The 25,888-nt window shown below is 41.8% G+C and overlaps 1 protein-coding gene across 5 annotated transcripts in view; it reads right to left on the bottom strand.

The window, feature by feature from the left end:
* Positions 1–296: 296 nt before the first annotated feature.
* RAP1GDS1 (Rap1 GTPase-GDP dissociation stimulator 1) overlaps positions 297–25,888 on the bottom strand; it is a 177,788-nt gene continuing 152,196 nt past the window's right edge. For all 5 annotated transcript variants that reach the window (XM_019552914.1, XM_019552912.1, XM_019552913.1 and 2 more), the window contains 8 exons: positions 23,716–23,859; positions 23,327–23,458; positions 22,682–22,816; positions 21,257–21,382; positions 13,526–13,665; positions 7,357–7,483; positions 5,715–5,843; positions 297–977 (listed from right to left, as the gene is read on the bottom strand). In XM_019552914.1, coding sequence (XP_019408459.1) covers positions 850–977; positions 5,715–5,843; positions 7,357–7,483; positions 13,526–13,665; positions 21,257–21,382; positions 22,682–22,816; positions 23,327–23,458; positions 23,716–23,859 — 1,061 coding nt within the window. In that variant the 3' untranslated portion in view covers positions 297–849. The remainder of the gene's footprint in view (positions 978–5,714; positions 5,844–7,356; positions 7,484–13,525; positions 13,666–21,256; positions 21,383–22,681; positions 22,817–23,326; positions 23,459–23,715; positions 23,860–25,888) is intronic.

Consider the following 25,888-nt stretch of genomic DNA (forward strand, 5'->3'; position numbering starts at 1 on the left):
ACAGATTTCTGCCTGAGTGCTTTTATAGGACCAGAATCTTAGCAAAGTATAAATCACTAGGGTGAAAGCCCAAATGACTATTGAACCATCCCTGCAGAGTGCACACTAATGACAAGAGAAATGGATTTCAGTGGTTTAAAATGGCTTCCTCTGTTTTTCTTTGACCTGAAAGCAAACATTACATCAGCTCTATGCCCACCACTACATGGGCTTTCTTAAAGAGGAACTTTCACAAGTGCATGGGACTGTTGTTAATTCTGCATTTGAATACAAAAAAGAGCAAACAAACAACAGGATAAAGTGAGCGCGCACTGGAATTTTTATTTGTTACCTCTAGGTACCATGAGTTTGACATTAATAGGTGAGACCAGTGAATGAGCAGCAATACATTTAAGTCATTCCTGTGTTTTCAAAGCACCAAAAATGGAGCTAGATTTACCACTTAATTCTATAATCAATACCCTAGTCTGGACTTGCTGCATCCTGTATTATCCCTAATTTAGCAGTACATTATTATGCAGTTAGGGGTATGAGGAAAGAATCATCATGTAGTACCACTTTTACATCATCATAGGACTACAACATGCACATTCTACTATGTGGCCCAAGCAACAAGAATACAAGTAGAACAGTGATGGGTGGAGACTTTTTTGACAGGTTCATGTTAACACCACCTATGGATTTTAGAAACCTTATTGGACAAGTACCTACAGCAGTTCATCAATGTGTGTGGGGAACATTACACGCATGCACAAGTGATACAGTGGAAAACATAGCAGGAGCGGCAGCAGGACAGAGGACGAAGGTGAAATCTGTGATGGGATACTGTGTGGAAATTGGAGACTTTCCTCAGCTTTCTACTGCGAGTCTCTGCTCTGTAAGTGAGGCCTGCTGGGCAACAGTCTTGTTCTCATGGCTGCGGAGTTTTGATACAACTTCTAGAAACGACAGGCTCTGCACTTCCTTGTGAAGGGGCTCTGGAAAAGAAAAGCAAGGAAGTTTCACATTCTGTCCCCTGGGCACATCTCCATGCATGTATCTAAACTTTCGCAGAGCTGCCAATGAGATGCTTTCTCTCCTTATGTCCCATGCTTGTAGCTGAGATGAACTGAGGCGATATGGCTAACAGATCCCGTACTGACTTAAACAGGAGGGCAGGTTTCTATTGCAGGGCAGATGAGCACAGAATAGCCTGGGTGACTGCATGAAACTCTTTTCTTGGTAATAACCCTGATGTGACGCACACAGAGTCAGAACTACTTCCTGAGCTGAGGGAGAGGCACAGAATTAACACTAAGACTTAATTTTGAAAGGTGTTTGGCTTACACAACTCCCAGGGACTTCAGATGACCTTGTAGGTACCTAGCAGTGCTGAAAAACCGGACAGAAGTGCCTTCAAACTAGTGCTGGTAATAAATAGCTGGAATTTTTAGCAAAAAACTTCTTGAATCTTCAGTAACTATTTCCTAAACTGGCCTGACAGAGTCAGTGAGCAGGCCATCAGCCTACAGGCTCCCTGTACAGTATAGCTATTGAAATTAATTTTTGTCTAAGGTGGTTTCAGAGTGGAGGCTGAGATGTGTTTCTGGGGATAGAGAGAGTTAGCCCTTTGTTGGCACGTTTGTTTTCAGTTATAGTAATGTAAAAAACAGTCTGTACTCAGGTTTGAAGAATTTTCTAAATCTAAAAAAATGAACAGCATGTGAACACCTCGGTCCATCTAAAACAGCTGCTGCTTCCTCCTTATACAGGGTACTAACAAAGACTGCTTTGTATACTGCTGTGCAGGCAACCAAAGATGGAGACCAGTATAGGTAGAGCAGTGATTCTCAACCAGGGTGATGCCAAATCCTTTGAAGGGTGCCTCTAGAAACAAGGAGATGAACAGAAAAGCACATGTACAGGCTTTTCCCTGTCTGGCCAACCCTGACCCTCCACTGCCTGGCTCCCCTATAAGGAGGTAAGTGCTGTCCAGTTTAGTTTCTGAAATGGGCTACCGTTCAATTCACATAAGTAACAGAGGGAGTGCCTTGAGTCTGACTACCACTAAGATAAACTACAATTGTATGGATGCCAAAAAGGTACTGATATAAGTCGTAGGGCTGCGTGAAGCTTCATAGTTTCTAGGGTCGGAAGGGACCTGAGTAGATCATCTAGTCCGACCCCCTGCCATGGCAGGAAAGAGTACTGGGGTCAAACGACCCCAGCAAGGTGTTCATCTAACCTCCTCTTAAAGACCCCCAGGGTAGGGGCCAGCACCACTTCTCTTGGAAGCTTTAGACCATGCTTCGAATCCAGAGAAACTTTGGACGCTTTGGTGTCCAAAGCAGCATGTCCGGATCGAAGTGCTGGCTTCGTTAGGCTTTCCAAAGTGGTTCAGAGCTTCCGAAGCGCTTTGGAGCCCTGGCCATAGGGTATAATGGGGAATCAATGAAATATCTATAACGAAGCCTGCCAAGTTTCAAGAAGATCGGTGCAGGGCTTTGGGGGGAACTGCGCCCCAAATCCTTGAAAGAAAAACTCATTTACGTCTGTTACGCCACAGGTGGATGAAAACTGCAGGGATGCTAGCCCCTGCTGAGGCCACAAAGCCTGTGAAGTTGTAGTGACACAAGCCAGCTAAGCTGCACTAACATTGACTCTGGATGAAGCAGAGTTAAAGGTGGAGCGGCTATGCTTCATCCCTGAAGTATATGGTAAATTAAATAGTCACATTGTAACAGCTTATTAGGCCTGTGTGAGTAGGCAGCTATTCAATCTGGCCTACAGGCTCATGCAGACAAAATAGCTGCAGTAAAACAGCTGATGAGTACTCCTGAGCATGAGCTCTCCCTCCCCTTTTAAAGTGGCTAAAAAGTGCATTTATGCAAACTGAAAGCACTACAGCAGTGGCTCAAACTTGTTAGACTCAAAGCAGCCCTCAAAAAATGCCAGCTTAGTTTTCACTCCTTTTTGACTACAGAAAAATAATACAGCAATTCTTTTATTGAAAAGAACTCAGAAAGACCACAGCAGGTCAGACCGTTCTTGAAATTATGGATTCCTATTTAAAAACTCTGGGCTTATCTTGTGAATCATGTCCATACACCTAACAGTGGCACCCTGAAGCACTCTTGAAAGGATCTCAAGACACACTGGTTGAGAATCACTGTGCTACAAGCTCAGAGCAGCAATTTTTAATTTTTTAATATTTAGTATTTTTTAACAGAATGAATTCTGCTGAAATTACTGAAGATCTGTACTGCAGGCATTGGAAAAGTACCTACAGCAGTTCATCAATTTTTGGCAGGGGAAGGGAAAAGTGCAACCTACTCAGCAATACAGTCCAAATAGCTCTGCCCCCCACCCCCTAACCCTGAGGTGCCACCAGTTTGATTAAGCTCTGAGATGCTCGTGAGAAATATGAACCTCTGTTTCAAAATTAGCTACGTTGTATGCTACGACTATCTTTTCCTTGCGGCAAGTCTTCTGTGATATTTCTTTTCCTTCTTTATTTCCTGTACGCCAGTTTCCAATGATCTTGGACACTGTAGCCCCTACTATATAAAAGCAGTGAGCCAGCGCTGGGCCTCTGAGACCCTTCAACCCCTGAACATTTTCAGTGAAGCGGCTTCTCAGATCCAGGGCATTCTACTGTGGAAGCATTCTCTATCCTCCTCCTCCTGCTGCTAGGATATCACTATGTATAAGCAGATGTTACCAAAATGACTTAGGAACTTATTTCCACTGGCAGAACTGCTTTAACACTCAGACTCCTGTGAGCCTTGTGGCCCTTGCACACGGCCACAAGTATTATCCATGAGTGCTCTGTCTTTTTTGATTCTTTAGGTTACACATTTACATTTCCCAGGCTCATCATTCTTTCCTCTTTCAACACACTAGTTCCACTACAACAGCAGTTTCCAGCTGGCAAGGAATATTTATTTCACTGGTAATACATAACTGCTGGTACTGAGAAGCTAAACAGAATGTCAAATTTACCATAACAAAGTGTAGTGATAACAGCATCTGTTGTAGAAAAAATAACTGATCAAGAATTAAATGCCCAGAACAGTATGACAAAAATATTTTTAGCCTCTCTAGGTGCACCCAGATGTGCATGGACATTTGGTTCCCTGGGGACACGTAGTGGCGGCACACCTTGTGCCACCACTTCTCTCTGGGAAATATGCTGTGTGCGCTTTGGTGGACAGCATGTTGCCCTAGGTGGGGTAGGGGAGGCTGAGGCCAGCACTGGGCTGGCTCCAGCAGCCTTACCTGGGGTCCTGGGGGCCTCCCAGGGCTGCAGCCACACCGATTCTGCCACACAAAGCCTGACTGGCAGCAAAATGTGGCTCTGGCCTGGCTCCACTTTTCAGCAGCGTATGCTGGCCGAGCACATGGTGCTCATTTTTTCCCCGTGTTTTATTTATTTATTTGACCCGGGGATATCCAGGAGTCGAAAAAACCCAGGTGCAGCACACACTCAGCCAGCGCACCCTTGCGGTGTGGAGAAAACTGGACTGTGCTTTGCAGCGTCACACACCACACGACTGCGCTCATCTAGATGCACTTTCTGAGACCACTGGCCAAAGAAACTACATGTTTCTTTCCTTCAGTTATTCTATTTTATGGGTATTTTAAAATGACTTCAAGAGCCTGTTCACTCACTGGCAGCAAAATCATGAACACGTAGGAGCATAAGAGTTCCCTCTAACCAGGTACTCATGAAATAAGGAAGGACTTGATGGGGCTTTGAAAAAAACTGGCCAGTAATTCAAAAGTCTGAATATTTAAAGATGTCATGTTTGCAAGGATGGTTAGAGCAGGTTCTGTTCACCTTTTCATGGTGTCAAATAGATTGGATAACATTGGGCAAGGGCAAGTGGGCCCTACCAATTGGGATGATCTAGAACCTTTCCAGGGTAAAAGATCTGAGTCAAGCTATATAGACATGATATCTAAAGCATTTCAAAGGGTAAGTGCCCTATGAAGTGTTGCAATGGGAAAAATTCTCCAAAAATAACTGGAAGAAACAAAACTATTTGGAAGTGCTTAAAATGAAGTACTTTCTGTTACATGTGGAGTGCAATGAGGTTGCTTGGTCCTCTGGCAACCCACAGTGCTCTAACTCGTCCACCCTCATCCCCTGGCACCCATGGGGGAGAAGGAAGAATCAGGTGGATAGCCAAGCTTTCAGAGCAGGACTCCCTGTGTGTTGGTCTACATCTAGCAGGAGGGGACGGGCAAGAGGAAGTAAGCTATCAGGTTTCTGGAGGTGGGCCATGCCCGGAATTGTTCTCTCCAGCTCTAGGGCTGAACACAGTTGTTTCTTGAATCTCTGAGAGCCAGGAGACTGGAGGCTGAGTGCACAGCAGAGCAGATGCTGACAGTTCCCTTCACTCTGTGCCACCCCTACTCCCCCTCCCTCCATTGCAGGGAGCTGAAGGGGAGCACAAGACTGAACAACCCCCTGCTATGTTTCCTTTGCTAGAGAGCACATGTACTGCCTCCATGCCACTGCAGCAATTTTGAACTGCTCCAGCTGGGGGCCACAGAAGACTTGCGTGTCTGTCCACCACGCATATAACAAGAAACAAAGCATTAAAAGTGAAAGCCTCCCTGTGTGCCTGCGTAGACCCACTTTGCTCCCAAGGTGGCTGCCTGCCCCTGAGCTCCCACTAAGTCAGTGGAAGTTCAGAAGCACCCAGCAGAAACTCCTTATAAATACTCACCAGATCCCATGAGGGCACAGATCAGCACCATGGAATTGTACTTGATTTCTGGCGCACTCCTCTCATCTGAGAGCAGTCTGTGTAGGATCTGGACTAACTGAGCATTTTCAATATCTTTCTCGGCAGTGACTGAAATACAAACAAGTGAAAAGTATAAATCAAAGAGCCAGAGTCATTTTGTTGGATTGCTTCTGGCCACTTACTGATGCAGTTTCTCTCTTCCACTGTAATATTAGGGCTTCGTTTGCAGCAAAACTGAAATATATACTGAATGTTGTCATGCTGAGTGCCAGTTTTTGCTAAGTAATTGTAAGTTAGTTTAATTTCAATTAATGAACACTTAAGGAATTTAATGATACACTTAGGCATTTTGTGTCCTAATGGAAAATGCACCCATCAGTCTGAACACTGAAAGGCAATCCCTGCAATCCTTCTTTAGTGAAACCCACAACTGACTTTGAATACTTAAAAAAAAAAAAAAAAAATTCCTGAACAAAACAGAAATCAGCTTAAAATCTAAGATAATAGGGGACACTTGGGGTCCATCAGAAGTGGTCAGTACAGGATTAGGACCTGGGCGCATACATTTTTAAAGGGATGTTGTCAACATAGTGTAGGTGCCAAATGTAGAAATGTTGGAAGACAAAAGGAGAGGGATTAGAAGACCTAAAATAAATATAAATATGTTCTTCCTCTTTTTTAAGCTGATGATTTACTTATCCATCTGATTTTTCTCTTGGATTTGGAAGCTGAACACCCTATTCTTCTGGTGCATGAAAACAAAAGTTGAAGCTGATTACAAAAGTAAGTATTGTTGACCATAGAATTCATCGTCTAAAATGAATGAATTGCAATAGGCAAGTAAAACAGGACAAACAGGAGAAACGAAAGTCATATTTAAAAATTCTTTTACCACTAGGAAATGTGAATGTTATAAGCTCAGGCTATGATGTAACATACCAATTTTTTAACTGAAATTCTCTCCCAAATTTGTTTCTGAGAAACTCTACAAAATCAGTAAGAGTCATTAACATGCAGTACTCACTATTGTACAGAATTCCCCTTTGCTTCCATCAGAAAGTACCTCATGTCCTATCTAAGCAGTTTTTACTAATCTATTATGGAAAGAGTTTGGCTATTCCAGTTGAGGCAAAGCCAAGTAACTAAAAAAACTTTTAGCATATCAATTTTTAACCTCCTGCCCAGGTTAAAAAAAACTTTTCTTTCCCTCTTAAATAAAATGATTGTAGAGAGCAGCCACTTTGACATGCATAATTATGAAATTGCAGGGTTCCTTGCCTATCTTTCCCTGCAACATGTGTATGCACGGTTTTCAGAAAAAAAGGGTGATTTTTATTGTAATGATCAGCCCTGCGATTCCTAGTGGTGACTGAAAATCATGCTCAGTTTGGGATCTCTTTAGTTTACACATCTCTTAAAAGAATTCAACAGGCTATATTTTACCTATGCAGTCAGACTATTTCTATAGCCCTGCTGCCTATATACTTATAGACATGCTTGTGAAGGTCTAGTCAAACTTAAACTTAAATCTCATGTAGCAACGCTGAGGCAGCTCCGTCCTGCCCTGAATTTTTTGCACAGACCAAAAAAACAATGAAGACCTAATCCCTGGGATACTCACCTAACTCCAGAGCTGCTATTAGTGCCAGAGCAACAAGAGCTTCATTTTGCATTATTACATGTTCGCTAGTTGCCATAGTAACTAAATGCTTGATGCCACCGCTCTGAACAATGGTCCTAATTACATCCTAAAATAAAAAAAAATAAAAGAACTGAACAAGTTTTGCATTACATGCAACAAACAGCATTAAATATGTTAGCTGTAATATCTGCTGCAAATATAGGTGTGTATCTATACATTCTACACATGTGCATATGTATGTGTGCATAAATATACATGCATGTATGCATAAAACATTTCTGTACTGATATGTAATTTCCCAATGTAACCTGTTCAACCAAGCTGGTTAATCAAAAGTTTGAGTTACACTACATTTAGTTAAATTTGTTCCTTACTCTTTTCCAAGTTAGGCATTATGGGCTTTTTTTTACATGTGCTCCAGGGGTTGTGGGGGAGGCACTTTAGTTAGAGCAGCTGTGAAAGCACTCTAATTACAGTGCCTGCAGCGTCTTGTGTACCAGCGTCCCTGAGCTTCAGCATGGAGGATGGGAAAGTTAAAGCACCCCCGCCACCGTCTTGAAGTGCAGAAATGCTGATACACGAGACACGGGGGCTGCTGGAGGCTGCTGATTAGCACGCTCCAGCAGACTCGGTTAATAGAGCCTGCTCTGACATGCTGTAATTGCAGTGCATCAGAACAACCTCTCCACACATCTACAGGCACCCTATAAGACACTATTTTGTCACGTACGGATCAGTTGGCTTTAAAAGTATTTGTTCTCCATCTAACTCTCAGCACCACTTCAAGTCAGCGAATGTGCATAGATGAATCTTTTCTCTTCATTATGCTGTGGTATTGAGACCCAGCACAAGCCTTGTCTGAATCAGCCCAGTCTTCCTTTATTGCGTTCTGAGTGGAAAACTAGAGTCCACTTGTAAGCTTGGCATCCAATTTCTGACTATCAAATACCCAATCTGTCCTGGCCTGCAGGAGTTTTGCCCAGAACTTTTAATGAATTGAGGCCGTCTTGGATTCCAGTTATTAAATAACAGAAATTGTAGAGTAGGGAAAGTTTTCAGGACTTGGCAGGAAGTGAATGGTTTTCTACTGAAGCATGTCCTTGGTAGCTGCCAACAAATATGAAACCAGAAATAATGGACAGTTACAAGATCCTGAAGCATTTTCTGTGGTTCTAAAGCAAGAATTTTACTATTATCTTCCTATTGTGTATAATGCCTAACCTGCTCAAGATGTAGGCAACAAAAATGTCAGCTGGATAAAATACTCTTAAAGCAGTTACTATAACTATTTAAAGAGACCCTGGGTGCCTCTACATGAGACGCTATGGTGCAGTAGCTCATTGCTACACAATTTTTGCCAGTAGTAATGAGCTACTGCGTGGTACCATTGGAAAAAAACTGTGCAGGGATGGTACTGTACAGTAATGCCGGTTACTGCACAGTCGATTAGTACTTGCATAAGTAACAATTGTGCAGTCCACCACTTGTGTAGACATGGCCTTTGTCTACACTTTTCGGTACCAACTTGGCCCAACCTTATTTTTGTGATAAAATAATGGGCAAAGGGTTCTTGTGTCTATCTGTCTTTTACTGAACTGAATATTTAGTTTTTAGTTACCTAATTTTTATAGGAGCTGAGAATTCAAAACATTATGTGCTTCCCCTGAAGCGAACACTAATGACTCTATTTTCAAGCATCTGGGAGCAGGAAAGAAGCTAGTTAAATTAAATGCCAACTGTTCTTACCGCTTTTGTGCAAATTGCATCTGCAAAATATTTGCCTGAAAATCAGATAACTTGCATGCTGATAGGCCTCTGCATAGGCAACTGCATATTTGTTCCCATTTTGCAGGTGCAAATGAAGTATCATATTTAAAAATGTAGCTTTGTCTTTTAAATGAGAATGTGATTTGCTACTTCAGTCCTTTGAATAGGATGATTGAGTGAAATGTAATGACAGGCATGGAATAAAATACAAACCTTCTCTATTTCCTTTTCCTAGCTCCAAACATAAGCCAAACCCATTAGCTAATACTTATGCTTTTATGCTTATATTGATTCACATTCCAATGCTTGCATGGATTATGCAATGAAATTTTGCGTGCGAGAAAACAAACTTCATACAAGTGTAAGTCTGGAAGCCTGAAACTTCTTTGCTTGTTTATTGAAGTTGCTCAATGAGAACCTTTAGGACAGGCAGGGTATGTCTATAATATGTGTGTGGTCACAGCCCAGGCATGTCAGTAGGTATGTCTATATGTGCTATTAGTGTGCAGCCATAAATTCTGGCGCATATTGTGCTAGAGTTTATTGCTCCCAGGTGCCACATTTACACGAGCTGGGTCAAATCAGAGCAGCTCTGACTGGCAGAGGGCCCTGGGGGTCAGCCTGCCAGCCCAGGCTTTGTTCCAACCCAGCTCAACGTGCTGCAGAAGGGCTAGCTGGAGTATGAGGGTGCTTGAGTGTGGAAGCTAGCCTGCTCAGCCTGCCCCATCAGTGCCTACATGTGTGCTGCTGCAGAGTAAAAAAAAACAAAACTCCACTGCAGGATAGTACATATATATACAAGTACTAACCTACGGTGGAGTTAATCGCACTGAATGAGTGGGGAAAAATACACGGCTAACGTAAGAAGAAATAACTCTTGCTGTACCCATTAACTTTGTTTGTTCCAGTGAGGCTACTCCATTGAGTAAGGATTGCAGATTCTGGCCATTTATAATTTTGAAAGCAATCTGTAGTGATACCAAAGTGATAAGCATGCTAGACTACACTGACACCTAGTGTTATCTGTATGCTTTGAATATACCCAAGTACAACTTCTATGAGGAAATATTTAGAATGAACAATTGCTTTTTGTTTCTAACCACCCCAATAACCTTGTAACTCTTACAACGACTCAACTGAAATACTTATAAAACAGGGAGGGAGGAGAGAAGGCAGGTTCCTTCTGATCTCAGTACTCTGGCATTAACGGGTGTGTCTATACGTGCATTAATGTGCTTTTCCTAATGCACATTAAATTTAGTACCTCTCATATGAGGTACAAAATAAATGTGCATTAGGTTTCCCTAATATGCAGTACCAAAAGCATACATTTTTAGGTGCCCTTAATGTGCAGCCTATTTTACTGTGCATTGGTGTAATTGCTTGGTTTCTTATGTAATGCTTTAATGTGCAGTAAAATAAGCCACTGTCCATTAAAGCACATGTGTAGACACATGCAAGTCACAGATACCATAGGGTATTATTCTGGATTTACCTTAGTGAAATTGAGAGCAACTTGGCCTTTGGGGGGATGTCTACGTGTCTATATGTGCAGTGTCATTCTCTCTCTCTTTAGGTACCATATACAAACAGACCATTGGTGACCATGGTCTTCCACAGATCTCTTCTCTTCGAGGCATACAGAATTTCCAGTGTCAACATGTTCATCCATTTAGATAGACTCTCGACATAAGTCAACCTCTGTCTTCCACATTCTCTCCTTCCATCAATCTTTTCAGTTATGACCAGACTTTCAAGTTCCTCTTTCCTCATGTGTCGAGAAACTCCAACAGTCTCTTTCTGAAATTCTTCTTGCAGCCTGCTCTTATCAAAGTATCTTTATTTGAAGTGTGATTTGTCTAACATACCTTCAAGATGCACCTTAAGAACCACATCTTGCTTGCTTCAATTTTCATTTCCATACTTGGCATACTGTCTAGCATTCTGATGCATATATGAGGACTGGTATAACATAGTAATCCAAAACTCTTAATTTCATCCCCACAGAAATTTTACTATTTGTCAATATCTTTTGAATTTTCAGAAATGTGTCTTTTGCCATCAGTGTTCTCTGTTTTATTTCATGTTCATGTTTACTATCTAATGTTATCCAGCTTCCCAAATAGTTACATTTATTGACCTGCCTTATCTGTTTCTTTTCCACTTTGATGTTGCATACAGGAATGATCTTCTTTGTAATTACTATGCATTGTTTTTCTACAGTTGATACCTTAAACCTTCTTCTCACTTCTACTAACAGTTTTATCTACAATTCTCTTCTGAATCAGCTATTAAGACTGTGTCATCAGCATAATGCAAGTTTTCCAAATTCTGTCCACCAAGGATCAGCCCTGGTAAATCCTCAATCTCCCTCAGTATTTTCTCACTGTAAAAGTTGAATGAGTCAGGTGAAAAAACACAGACTTGCCTCACGCCTCTCTTAATTTGAATGAAATCACTTAGTTAATTTTCTATCTTCACTGCTGCAGTTTGGTCCCAATAAAGGTTTCTTAAAATTCTCAAGTCTTTACCATCAATATCCAATTCTTTCAATATTTTCATTAACTCCTCATGCTTGACTCTATCAAGCTTTGGTATGATCAATAAAACACAAGAAAAGGTCTTTCCTCATTTCTATTGCCTTCTCCAAAAGCATTTGTACTATGAAGGTAGTATTTCTTGTATCTCAATCTTCAACAAAACTACATTGAACTTTCATAGTCTCCTGTCTCTTTGTACTTCCAGCTCTCAACATCATCACCTTTAATAGGATCTTTCTCACATGGCTTATTAAACTGATGGTTCGATGAGGTTCACATTCAATGGCTTCAGGTCTTTTGGGGAGCACAATGAAGATTGATTTACTGAGGTCCTCAGGTATTTTTCCACATTCATAAATCTCATTGATAACAGTTGTTAACTTTCCTAGTCTATATTCTGTAGCTTTATTGGTTTTCGTTCAGTTGATAACTGTTTGTACTTCTGACTAAATTTTCAAACCATCCATGTTCTTAAGATGGATTTTCTTCTAGACTGTTGTGGAATAACTCTTCAGTATACTCTGTCCATTTTTTCAATACCTGTTCTTATTCCATAATTACATCACCATTCTTGGCTTTTATACATCCCCTAGCAGTACATCCTCCTTTGCCTGTGGGGTCATTAATATTCCTATACATTGATGTAACATCTTTAACCTTCTGTTTTTCTATCTCTGTACATTTTTTATTAAGCCATTTTTCCTTTTTTTCACTGACACTGATGAAATTCTTTTGTCCAGTGTCTTTATACTCTTCCATACAACAGATTTTGATTAGTGTCATTGGACAAAGTAAACTAATTAACTCGTCATAGGTTAGTACTTGTAAATACAAGTTCTATCCTACAGCAGAGCTTTTTACTCTGCAACAATGCACATGTAGATGCTGATGGGGCAGGCTGGGGCATGAGGGTGCTTCAGTGTGGGGGCTAGCCCACACACTGAAGCACCCTTGTGGTCCAGGCAGCTTCTCTAGAGCATGTTGAGCTGGCTGACCCCCAGGGCTCCCTGTCAGCCGGGGCTGTTCCAACTCAGCTCAGTGTGCTGTAGTCCTGGGCACATGTTCAAACATAGCGCCCAGGAGCAATACACTCTGGCACGATGTGTGCCAGAGTATACTGCTGCACATGAACTGCATGTATAGACATGCTCTAGCAATCTCAGATTTACAGCACAAAGGTAGGTCAAAGCTTGACCCTACAAACCTAGACCTAACCTGGGAGGAGGCATTTGGATCTCTCAGCTTTTTAAAAAATATTTCTGTGAAATACAGTATTTAAAGAAATCAGAGAATTAGGATATATGTTTAAACCTGGTGCTTATTTCTGACAGACAGACCTGGAGCCAAACTCTACTTTCCATCACAGGGGTGGAGCCTAGGAGTTAGCCAGGCATCTTGCTCCAGTGTTTTTCAATCCAAATGACTTAGCAGCAAGCCCAGCTGAACAAGGTTAAGAGATGCAAGGTAGTTTCTTTGCCAGCTATACCAAAAAATGCTAAAAGCAGTGATGACTTCTGGTATATTGAGTTTTTCACTGGTTCACTTCATACAGGTCACATTAAAAAGCCATCAGACAGTGACTATTAAGTCAAAATAGATCTAAACAAGATTCAGGCAGATAATCCAAAGGCTGAAGGCTCCCTGGTCTCTCTCTCATTCTTCTCTTTCATCCATGTTATATGGCCATGACCACAGCAGTTACTCTGCTGTGGCTGACATCTGCTGAGGTGCACTTAGTCTACTTCTTTGCTAGATAACAGGGTCAAGACCTATATTTCCTAAGACAAGGCCCAGCATGACTTTTTAATGCCTTTCCAGGTGACTTTTCACCAGTAACTTACTTTTGATTTGCTGTGTCGTATCAGTGCAGAAAGCAGTCTGTTGGATTCTCCCATCACACCTGCATGGTCTTTGGCTTCACACCATTCCACCAACCTTTCAACTAATTTCACATTCTTTCCCAGCTGTTCAGCTGCATCTGCTGCATGTGAGGCAAAAACCAAAATACAAAAAAGCTGTCATTTTTTTCAGCATGTAGCAGAAACATATGTCTGAAAGTTACTAAGTGGAAGGAAAATCATGAAGTGGAACTGTGTAATTTGCATTAATAGTGGGGAATGTTCCAATGTATATCAGTGAGGAAAGCTTGTCAAAAATGGACAGAGAGATGCAGAAAATCTTTTGTAACAGTTTTCTAATATGTATATTTTTAAGTTGAACATTTCAGCCAAGAAATATATATTTCACAACACAGTTTCCCAGTATATATTCTGACGAAACCCTATGTACTCCTGTTAGGAATATTTATTCCTAACATAGGATCATAAGAAAGTAAAGCTGGAAGGGACCTCAGTAAGTCATCTAGTCTAGCCCTTTGCTCAAGGGAGCTGACTAAACCATATTAGCCAAGTGTTTGTCTAACCTGCTCTTAAAAATTTCCAGGGATGGAGAGGCATCTTCTCTAGGACATCTATTCCAATGTTTAACTACCTTCACAGTCAGAAAGCTCCTTCTAATTTCTAATCCAAATTTCTTCTGCTGCAGCTTTAGGCCACTACTCCTAGTCTTAGCCTTTTCTCTGTGACCATAAGGGACATCTCCAACTTCTCCGTAATCACCATTCAGATATATGAAGATTATCAAATTCCCTTTCAGTCTCCTTTTCTCTAGACTACCTAACCCTTGTTCTTTCAGCCTTTTCTTGTAAGTCATGCTTCCTAATCATTTTTGTTGATTTTCACTGACCCTTTCCAATCTAGTCGCATCTTTCTTGAAGTGTGCAGCCCAAAACTGGACACAATACTCCATATGAGGACTCACTGCTGCTGAATAGAGCAGAAGAACCACTTCCCTTGATTTGCAGGTAACCTTCCTATTCATACAACCCAGTATGCTGTTGGCTTTTTTGGCAACAAGAGCACACTGTTGGCTCATATTCCGCTTATGGTCTACTGTAATCCCCAGGTCCTTCTCTGCAGTACTGCAGCCTAGTCAGTCACTCTTACTTTGTATTTGTCCACATTATTATTCTGCCCAAAATGTAAGATTAGACACGTCCTTCCTGAATTTTATCTGATGGACTGTGGACAGTTTCTCCAGTTTATTCAAGTCATTCTGGATCCTAGTCCTACTGTCCAGAATGTCTGTAACTCCACTCAACTTGGTGTCATTTTCAAATTTCCTAAGCATGCACTTAATACCATCATCTGACTCATTAATTAAGACGTTGAACAATAATGGACCAAGGACAGAGCCCTGGGGAATACTACTTGATACCACCTCCCAGCTAGACTTTGAACCACTGATGACTACCCATTGTGCAAAATGTTCCAACTAGTTATGTATCCACTTTACAGCACTTCTGTCTATTCTGTATTTCTTTAGGTTGTTAATGAGAACGTGTTAAGAGACAGTGTCAGAAGCTTTGCTAATGTCAAGGGCTATGGACAGACATTATATATAAACTGGTTTAAGTGATCAGAAACTGGTTTAAACCTGTAACAGAACAGACACTCAGTGCACATAAACCAGTTCGAAAATGGCTGAAACTGGTTTGAGAGAAACCTGGTTGAGTGTAGTGTCAGGTTTAACTGATTTGGGTCAAACTGGTTTATGCAATATCTGTCTCAGACCCCTAGCTGGTTTAAGTTGAACCAGACTTCCTCAGCATCCTGACATGCCCTCTGGACTGGGTGGGGCTCTACTCCGGAGAGCTAGGCTGGCTCCTTCCCTCTGCTCCCCCGCTGGAGCTCCAGTAGAGACTTGCAGGCACAGCAGCATCTGCCTGGCTTCCTCTGTCCCATTCTCTCCCCTCCTCCTCCCCCAACTACTCACTGCTCAAGCAGGGATCCCTCCCTCCTCTCTCCCACAGCACAGACCACAGCCAGCATCTGGTATGCTAGCTAATGCTGAGAAGTATAAGACAGACAGGATAAAGGCAGGCAGGACAAGGTCTGCTTAGGGCTTTTTGGAGCTAATCAACAGGTAGCTGGTAATGTCCCTCCTTGTAATGTTCCCTTTCTTGGAAAAAGCTTTCCAAGAAGAGCTTGAACTAATGAGAGAGGCCTTGTTTTCTGATGGGGTGCTTAATGCTGATAACAGAGCTGATAAATGCTCTGTTATCAAGGGGGGGAACCCCTCCCTAATCAGATTGTCCTGCCAGGGTCTGGCCATGTTCCCCTCAGCTCAGCACTATGGAAGGGAAGCTCTAGCACCCCCTGGCTTCTAGCCTGAGCCACTGCAGGCATATGCCTGCATTTCTTCAGTCCAGAAGGGATGTTTGTGTGGCTACAAACCAGTTCAGCCTAGCCAAGTTAGACTAACCTGTAAAGACTGAATCAATTCAGTCTCAGGCTTTTTCTGTCCCTAGCCAAGGTGTATTTTACCCAATGCTCTCCCCCATCCATAGAGCCAGTCATCTTATAATAGAAGGAAATCAGGCTGGTCATGCATGCCTTGCTTTTGGTGAATCTGGCTGTTCCTGATTACCTTGTTCTTCTCACGGTGCTTCACAATAGATTCCTCAAGGACCTGCTCCATGATCTTTCTAGGTATAGAGGTCAAAGTGACTGGTCTGTTCCCTAGACCCTCCTTTTTTCTCTTTCTTAAAGATGGGTGCTATATTTGCCCTTTTCCAGTTATAAGAACTGCCACTTACTGGGTCAGACCATAGGTCCATCTTGCCCAGTGTTCTGTGTCACAAGGGCAAAGAATGGATGCTGAACAGGGTAGGACCATGGTTTTTCCCCTGTTCCTCTTCCTAGACCTTAAATGCTGGAGGCCGCACGTGGAAGTTTTGATTCAGAAGCTGTATCCCTAACTCCCTTTCTGAATCTACTTAAATTGTCAGCTTGTGCAACATCCTGTGGCAATGAGCTCTACATTTTAATTACACTTGGTGGCCAGTGAGTTCCATACTTTACTTACACTACTCAGTGTAAAAACAAAATAAAACAAAAACTTTCTTTTGTTAGTTTTAACCTTACTATTGAGTAGCTTCATTTTATGATCCTTGCTTCTTGTATTGTGAGAGATAGTAAACAATGAATCCCTACATACTTTCTTTTTGCCATTTAGTGTTTTGTAAACCCTTTTCATGTCCCCCCCAAGCATTATCTGGGACTGCACTGAACCTCCACAAATTCTGAAAGAAGAGAGACAACAGCTCTGAAATAACCTCAGCCAATTTCTTCTGTATCCTAGGTACATCCTATCTGGCCCTACTGATCTGAAAGCATCTAGCCTCCCTACATAATCCCTAACCTGTTCTGCCACTACCCTAGGCAGTTTCATCCCTTCCCTAATATTTCCTGTCAACTGCATGCATCATCTGGTAGCTGACCCTGTTTGTGAAGGCTGAAGTAAGAAAAAAAAATACATTAAATATTTCAGCCTTCTCCGCATCATCTGTAACTAGGTTGCGTTCTTTCTTTGGTTTTCCTCTTACTTTTGACATCCTTGTAGAATCCCTTATGGCCTTTTATGTCCCTTGCCAGTTGCAACTCAAATCATGCCCTAGCCTTCCTAATTTTCTTGCGCACCCATGTGATACTCTTATAGTTTTGCCTGCTAGTATGACCAAGTTTCTACTTTTTATAGGATTCCTTTTAAGTGTCAACTAATTAAAAAGACTGCTGTCTAGCCAAGCTATCCTTGTGTTACACTTCCCACTTTTCTGTCACTTCAGGATACCATGCTCCTGTGCCCTTAATATGGCCTGCTTAAAGTACAGTCAGCATTTCTGTTGGCTGTACTTAAGAATATATTAAGAAATTGAATTATGCAAGTTTTTCTTCAACTTCCTTCCCATTTTTGACAAGCTTTACTTACTGATATACATTGGAGATATATATGCATATAATATCAGAAAACTGCATTGTGGAAAAAAATATATATTTAATTATACATTCCAAAATGCACAAACCCCATGAAGTGGGCTGCTCTTTTCCCCTCTGCAATTTTACAATGAAATGACTGATATGTAAAATTGGAAAAAAAAGAAGAATTCCAATTCAAGGGATTTGTGCATTTGTGGAACGGTAGCAACTACAAAGGTAACAATTCATTCTCAGTGGGCCAGTTCATAATTTTACAGGCAAAAGAAATACTTCTGATAACCTGGTCTAATCTATATATAAACTAGACCACAAATCTTCCCTGAATTAAGTCTTGCTTTGAGTTAACAGCCATATTTGAACTAAAGTGCATCCTTTAAGCCTCCTCTACACGTTAAGTTTTGACCCAGCTACGCATTCAACCAATTCATGGTATGACAAAATAATCAATAGGCTACAGAGTTATTCCACAAAAAATGTGTAATAACTTTATAGCTTGTTCTAATCACACCATTAACTGCTCCCCTGTGGTTGGAAGCTCCATCAGCTGAGAGGCTCCTAGCCACAGGGGTGCAAAACAGGGGTGGTGGCAGCGCTCCCTGCGCTGCCCCTACTGTGAGCCTTGTCAGCTGTGGGGCTTCCAGCAAGGAGAATGTTGCTGCCGCTGCCAGCTCTGCATCTAATGAAGTTTACAGTGGCAGCAGCATTCTTCCTGCTGGAAGCCCTGCACCTGACAAGGCTTGCAGCAGAAGTAGCGTTTTTCCTGCTGCCCTGACTGTGATCCTCACAGCCAATGAGGCTTGCAGCACAGCAGGGACAGCGTGGGAAATGCTCTGGTAGCTGCAGGACTCGCAGCCATGGGAGTTGGTGCAGGAGGAGCCTGAGATTATGATTCCAGGTTTCCCCTGCACCAGTGATAAGATGCAATGGGTCTAATGCATGATCCCATAATCACACCTCCTGCCATGCATGTGTGGCATGACAGGAGGTTCATAGATTGTAAGGCTGGAAGGGACCTTGGAAGATCATTCGGTCCTGCATCAGGCAGGAAAGATAGCTGGGGTCCAGTCTCATCTTGAAGATTTCCAGGGTAGGTAACTGCATCACCTCTGGAGGGAGCTTATTCCACAGTCTCGACACCATAACTGTGAAGAAGTGTTTCCTAATGTTGAGCCTAAAACGGTCTTCCAGGAGTTTGTGGCCATTACTCTTAGTTTTCCCTAAGGATGCCTTGGTGATCAGTTGTTCACCGAGCCCCTGATGTAGCAGTAAGCTGCTACCAACTCCTTTCTCAGCCTGCGCTTTCAGGCTGAAGAGTCCCAGGTCCTTTAGCTTTTCCTCGTATGGCTTGCTGTGCAAGTCTCTGATCATATGTGTGGTCCTCCTGGATTCTCTTGAGCTTTACCACGTCCTTGGTGAAGTGCAGCCAGCACCCAGAACTAGACACAGCAAGGCATAGTAGAGTGGAAGAATCACTACTCTGGTTTTGCTGGAGATGCAGCAATTGATGCATGCCAGAGTATTATTTGCCCTGCTGGCAAATAATACTCTGGTATGACTAGATCATGCATTAGATCCCATTGTGCCTCTACCTGCATGTGTAGAGGGGCCCTTAGAAAAATACCTAATATTAATATAAAGATTCCCAATGCTGGAGAATCCATCATAACTCTTGGTAAGTTGCTACAGTGGCTAATTACCCTCAATGGTGAAAACTTGTCCCTTACTTCTAGTTTGAATTGTCCATCTCGAGTCTCCTGCCATGAGATCTTGTCCTACCTTACTTTGCTAGACTGAGCAATCTTCTAATGGCAGATTTCAGTTCCTCATACACATGGACTTCTAACTGTGACCAGTTACTCCTTGAACTGCTCTCTAATAAGCTAATTTGGCTGAGCTACTGAAGTCTTCCATTTTATTTTCTAAACCCTTATTCATTCTTGTTGATTTTTTTGAAACCTTGCCAATTTTTCAACATCCTTTTTGGAGTGTGGCTACCAAAATTGGATACATTTCAGTAGCTTTTGTACCAGTGCCAAATGCAGAGATAATATGTTCTCTCTACCCCTTATTGATACTAGCTGACATAAGGAGGAGTGAAGGGAAGTAAGAAAACCAAGGTGGTAGCAACTGTTTCTGTGCTGTTGCTGGTGGGGCTCCTCTTTCTGGGGAAGGGAAAAAGAGGGAGGAAACTGATATCTCTTCCATATTCCCTCAGCACAGAAGGTGCTGTCAGCCAGGGCTATATTTCCCTACCCAATGCTATGCTCCTTAATTTCTTCCCTTCTACAGCCTCACAACAGATATGAGAGCAATGAAGAACCATGTCCTTCAGCAACATCAGTGTGTGCAGGAGCCAGCTAGAAGAGGGGAAAAGAGCATGTTACATGCACTTATCCAGCCTTAGGATTTTACCAGTGGATGTTCTGGAGGTGATGTAGATGTGCTACAGTACAGCAATAACTTTAGGTGCCTGTACATGAGTGCAGAGGCTGCTCCAATGCACTGTGGAGCATGATAATTACTGTGCTCCAGCAGCTTCCCCTGTCTCTTGTTATCAGCATCCCTGTGCTTCAAAATGGTGGCAAGGGCGCTTGAAATAAAGCTTGTTGAAGAGCTTTAGTTCAAGTGCCCCTGCTGCCATTTTTAAATGCAGGGATGCTGATAGACAAAATGCTGTGGTGCTTTAATTAGAGTGGCTCTCGGAGCTGCTCTAATTAAAGTGCCACCCCTCCCATCCCCAGAGCACCTGTAAAAGTGCCCTATGATGCTAACTGGCCTTTAAAGGACAGGTATAAATATATACAATTAAAACCTGGCCTGTTCTTACAATTCTTGATAAATGCCACAATATTGCCAGGGGCCACCAGAAACTCTGATAAAGTAATTTAAAAATATCTTTCAAATTTAAAGGAAAAGGATATCCCAGATGGTACTAGGGCTCTTCAAATCACTTTGTCTTGCCATTTTCTTTAAATTTATCAGGGGTGCTTCACCAGGATCTGGGGGAACGACTATTCACCAGAGCACCCCAGGGGATGACAGGGTCAAATGGTCACAAACTCCTTCAGGACCATTTCAGGCTGGACAGAAGGAAGAACTTCTTTACTGTCCGAGCCTCCAAGGTCTGGAATAGACTGCTGCCGGAGGTGCACCTACTTTGAACACCTTCAAGCACCTACTTTGAACACCTTCAAGATAAATTTGGATGCTTATCTTGCTGGGATCCTATGACCCCTGCTGACTTCTTGCCCCTGGGGCAGGGGACTGGACTCGATGATCTTCTGAGGTCCCTTCCAGCCTTAATGTCTATGAAATCTATTCAGCTTGAAACTGCAATTTATCAATTAATAAATACAGTCTATTCCAGGGAGCTTGGTAGGAAGAGATACAGAAAAGCTGAAACTGAAGAGCCCAACATGACTGGCAGCTTAAGTCAAAACACCTACGGTGAGATACATATTCATGATATGGCAGCATGGAAGAATTCTGAAGTATAAAAGTAAATAAGCGCTTGAAACTTGTTCTTGATTGTCCATGGTAGTCAACCCAGGGCTTTTAAAAACCAGCCCACGCTTCTTTCACTTTGCATATGTATAAAATTTATTCTAAGGCTTCAGAAACGAAGTAGAAAAAAAATTAAAAGATCTGTTTTTCTTCCATAAGAGCCTTAACAGCATATCACAGATTGAAGCAGAGAGAGAGATGCATTTAACATAAAGAGCAGTTTATTTTTACCTTGTGCATCTATTAACATTCGTAACGTTCCCAGAAGCTTGAATTGAACAGGGGGCATTTCAGATCTGAGAAATTTCAACACTGCTTCTGCAACGCCAGCTGATAGCATCTTAGCCTTATTTACAACTGCATGAAGAAGAGGAGAAATTATATCAAAATGCTTTTGATGATATTCTTTACTTCCAAAACAGACAGTCCTCATGCAATTTTGTCACATGGGCTGAAAAACAGCATATTAGCGTGAACCTTGTATAAAGGTGTGCACATGTGCACAGGTACTGAATAGATTTAATATGAATATTCTTTTTTTGGCTGCCAGGACAGTGTTAATCTGTTTCTTGTACAGAAATCTAGTTCCCAGCCCTCAGTCTGAGACCTCAGTTGACTACCAGAATTCTTGAGCTACTGGGAGATGAATCCTCCAACAGCATCTGCAGAGGAAGAACAAAAATGTTCTGTGGAGAGAGATCCAGTTCTAAAGGACTGAAGTACCTGAAGTACTGTGGCCCCAGTGTTACACTGTACCTCCGGTAAGGGAGAGAACCGAAGGATCCAGGTAATGGGGTCAACTTCTTGCTCTGCCAATGCATGAAAGCAGCTTTGTAGGCTACTATGCAGGGAGTGTCACCTTCCCTGTGCGGTATCTTCCATCCCTTTGTAGTGGGTTGTGTTGGTTCCACCTCCATGGGGCTGCTCACAAGAATGAGAAAGCCACAGGGTTTGAAAATGGAACGCATTCAGTAAAGGAGGAGTAAAGAATAATGTCTGGCTCTACTCAGGATACTGAGAAGCATATATTTTATAAATAGATTATACTAGATCTCTGCTTTGGCTTATTGTACGACTGTTCCTTGTTTTAGGTTTAGGTAATCAAAATAGACAAATGAAATAATTAAAAAGAACATTGTTTAGCATTTAGATAGTACATTATCAAAGGCTGTTAGAAATGGACTGAGTGCTCCAGCAGGCCTTCTCTATCTCCTATCCTGGATCTGGAAAATCACAGTCAGATACAGTATTCCAGAAAGTGAATGGTGCTTCTTGTTCAGTATTACCATCTTTTGGAGACCCTCAACAGCCAGAAAAAGCCCAAACCATTGCCAAATACATGCAGTTCCACTGTACAGAAGAGACAGGGGCAGAAGCTGCACTGAAGCGTCCACTTGCCTCCCTGCATGTTGCTGAGCCAAACAGCAGAGCAGCTTTTACAGTATTACGGAAAGACAGGAGCATAAACATGGCCAATGGGTGTGTGACTTTGCTGGCTGCAAAACCTGTCCAAAAAGATGTACAAATGAGTGTGGCTTCTCTCTCACAGACACATGCACACGCACCCCCTTCATCCCCATTCCTTTGCCCCTACCGCCCCTGGACTTCACACAGAGAACCAGAACTTCACTCTCAAGAAGGCAAAGTGAACCTTACCTGGAATTGCCAGGTTTCTAAGTGCACTCAGTGCTGCATGCTGCACAGTTACATTTCCATCTTCCACATGTCTGTCTAGTAGATCCATCAGCTTTTGAACTATGCCATTATCCACCATGTGGATGCAATTTCCATCTGCATGAGACAAGCCAAGTCACTTGTGGAATACTGAGCGCTATCTTGAGTGAATTATGCCTTCTCAGCATAGCAGTCCAGTTTTCCCTTTTCCCACTTTCACAGTTCAGGTAAATTAGAGCATTTGACTGCCTGTATCAACTGCAGTAACAGTAGCAATGCTATACTTAGTGTCATGGTATGAAGAATTAGAAGATATTAATCCAATATACCAGTACACTACACACTGTTAAAATTATTTGAAGAGTGTGTCTTGCATAACAATTACTCAGGTTTAAAAACAATCCTTAAAAAGAGTGACAGAATTTCTTTAATTTTATGTCTATCTTCAATATTGAAAAAGAGAGTTTGGAAAGCAAAGGTAATATCTTCCAGAAATCATGATGTGTAAGAATAATTATGATTTCCGAAAGCCAAATTTAACTAAAATCTCACCACAACAGCATTCTTCACCTTTTTCATGTGTTGTGTGCAAATAAATTAAAGTAAATTATTATGGCATATCCTTACCATTTCTGGCAAAATTTGCAATGGCCAGTGCACCTGCAAGCTGTAGTTGATGGTTATTGGAAGGAATCCATGAAAGCACCCTTTGGAACACGCTCCCTTTTCCTCCTTCAAATAATTTCTGCATGGATTCATCTGGAGGCAAAAAGTGTAGATGGATGACAACCAAAAGAAATGCAAGTGTTATACCAGACTCTTCTGCCTGTTTATAATACTGACCTTCCTATAATTGTTTTCAATTTACAGGGTACAAATCTGGCCTATTAAAAATAACTAGCTAGCAAGTTTTTAAAGTTATGAAAAAGATATACTCAATATATGTAAAATAAAATTAATCTGTCAAGTATGACTCATGTCCTGTTTTGCAAAATGTACTAATATACAATACTCACCTCCAAGTAGTAATAAAACCATAAGATCAGAGGCTGTTTTAAGCTCAGCAATGTCATCCTCTTTGTCACTGTCTACAGTCTTCTGGACAATCTCGAGTAGGCATTCAACCAGACCTGCTTCAACCAGTTGCAGCTTAATGACATCTAAAGAATATCATGAATACAGGTGTTGAGATTATGAGTTAAAATATATCTATCGCGTACACACTGGATGCGTCTACATGTGCTATTAAGAAGAAGCAATATAATCTGGAGTTTACTGCTGTTCAAAAGTGTACCTGGGAGCAAGTTGAGCTGGGTTGGAGCAGCCCTGGTTGGTGGCGGGCTCAGGGGATCAGGCTGCCAGCCCAGGGCTGCTTCCCCCACAGCTCAACATGCTGTCGAAGGGTTGACAGTGCCCCCACACTGAAGCACCCTTGTGCCCTGGCTGCTGTAGAGTTTTTTACTACAGGATACAAATACTATCCTGCTGTGGAGTATATCAGTTTACCCCAACTTAACAGGGGCACGGCATACGTGTAGACACAGCTAATTAGTCTACTGTGCAGTAAATGTCTTGTGTAGACACATGCATACAGTAGCAATACTGAGGAAATAGGAAGTGGGGAAGATATTCAGTACTGTCATTTGTTTTACTGTCTGCCTCTGTATTCCAGTCATAATAAAAATAATTTCAGTTTGAACGGCTACAAGCTATAGCTCTAGTTTCTTGTTAACATCAGGGTCAAATTCTGCTCTGTTACGCTGGAAAGATTTCCCCTATAACTGAAAGTAAAGTTAAGTTCCAAGTGCCCAAAAGAGATTTCCTCTCTACTTTAGTGGTAGATAATAATGCTGCTTCAAAAGAGAAAGATATAATATACTTTAAAAATACAGATTGGATTCATGTAGGGATTTGAAAAGCAATGTTTAAAAACCAGTAACAGATGCCCCTTAAATTTCTCACTTACTACAAAGACAAATATTGAATGGAAAATAACAGAGAACAGAATCAATATGATATAAATAATTTGTAACCATGCACTAAAAAATTGTTTTGATGTGGTCCACCAGTCATACTATCAAGGCAAGCTTGCTATGAAGGCACAATCCTATCTTTCTCTAGAAACATTCTCTTTTATATTAAATATTAATTAATGTTTGTGTTACAGTTGGACCCAGAGGCACCAAACGGACTTGGAGGCCTCCTGTGCTAGGAACTATACAGGACTGCCTTCTGTCTCTGCCTCTAAGTTATTTCAATGCCTAATTTCTCAGCCATCTCCGTGGGTAAAGAGTAAGCTTGTTCCATACAGCCGTGTAAAAGGAAATTATTACGCTCTTGTGGGGACACAATCTATTGCCACGAAAGGAACTCGGAACACTTGGAAACTATAAGTTTATCAGGGGTGACCACCAGGATCTGGGGGAATGTTTGTTCACCAGAGCGCCCCAAGGGATGACGAGGTCAAACGGTCATAAACTAGTGTGAGACCGTTTCAGGCTGGACATAAGGAAGAATTTCTTTATTGTCTGAGCCCCCAAGATCTGGAACAGCCTGCCATTGGAGGTGGTTCAAGCACCTACTCTGAACACCTTCAAGAGCAAATTGGATGCTTATCTTGCTGGGATCCTATGACCCCAGTTGACTTCCTGCCCTTTGGGCAGGGGGCTGGACTCGATGATCTTCCGAAGTCCCTTCTAGCCCTAATGTCTATGAAATCTATTTTTAATATCTGTGAAAATGTCATGACTAACAAGAAAGGGAAAGGACTCATTAATCTCTAGTTTTTCAAGTATTAACTAGTAGAAGTGAGGAAACATGCAGTCCTTATCATGTTTTACACACTTGCATGGACTAAATGTTAGGTGTAAGCTCTCTGGGACAGCATCTAGTATAGTCAAATCGTGTCTATGACTGGGGCTCCTAAGTAGCAGGCAACCATTAATCCTCTGGGTATAAATATTATATTATATTGTATTGTATTACTTTATTATTATTATTAGCATTACTGAGATTTTTTTAAAAGGCAGGCACAGGAGCGAACTGCACTGAAATTAAATCTGCAATCGGCAATTGTATCTGTTGTACCTGGGCTAGAAACATAGGGCGCCTATGTAACTATAGTGTTTCGGAGCAGACTCCACCATCTTGTGTATCAGCGTCCCCATGCTTAAAAATGCCAGTAGGCGC

The sequence above is a fragment of the Crocodylus porosus genome, unplaced genomic scaffold (assembly GCF_001723895.1).
Source record: "Crocodylus porosus isolate Cpor-Errol unplaced genomic scaffold, CroPor_comp1, whole genome shotgun sequence".
In the NCBI taxonomy this organism is placed as follows: Eukaryota; Metazoa; Chordata; order Crocodylia; family Crocodylidae; genus Crocodylus; species Crocodylus porosus.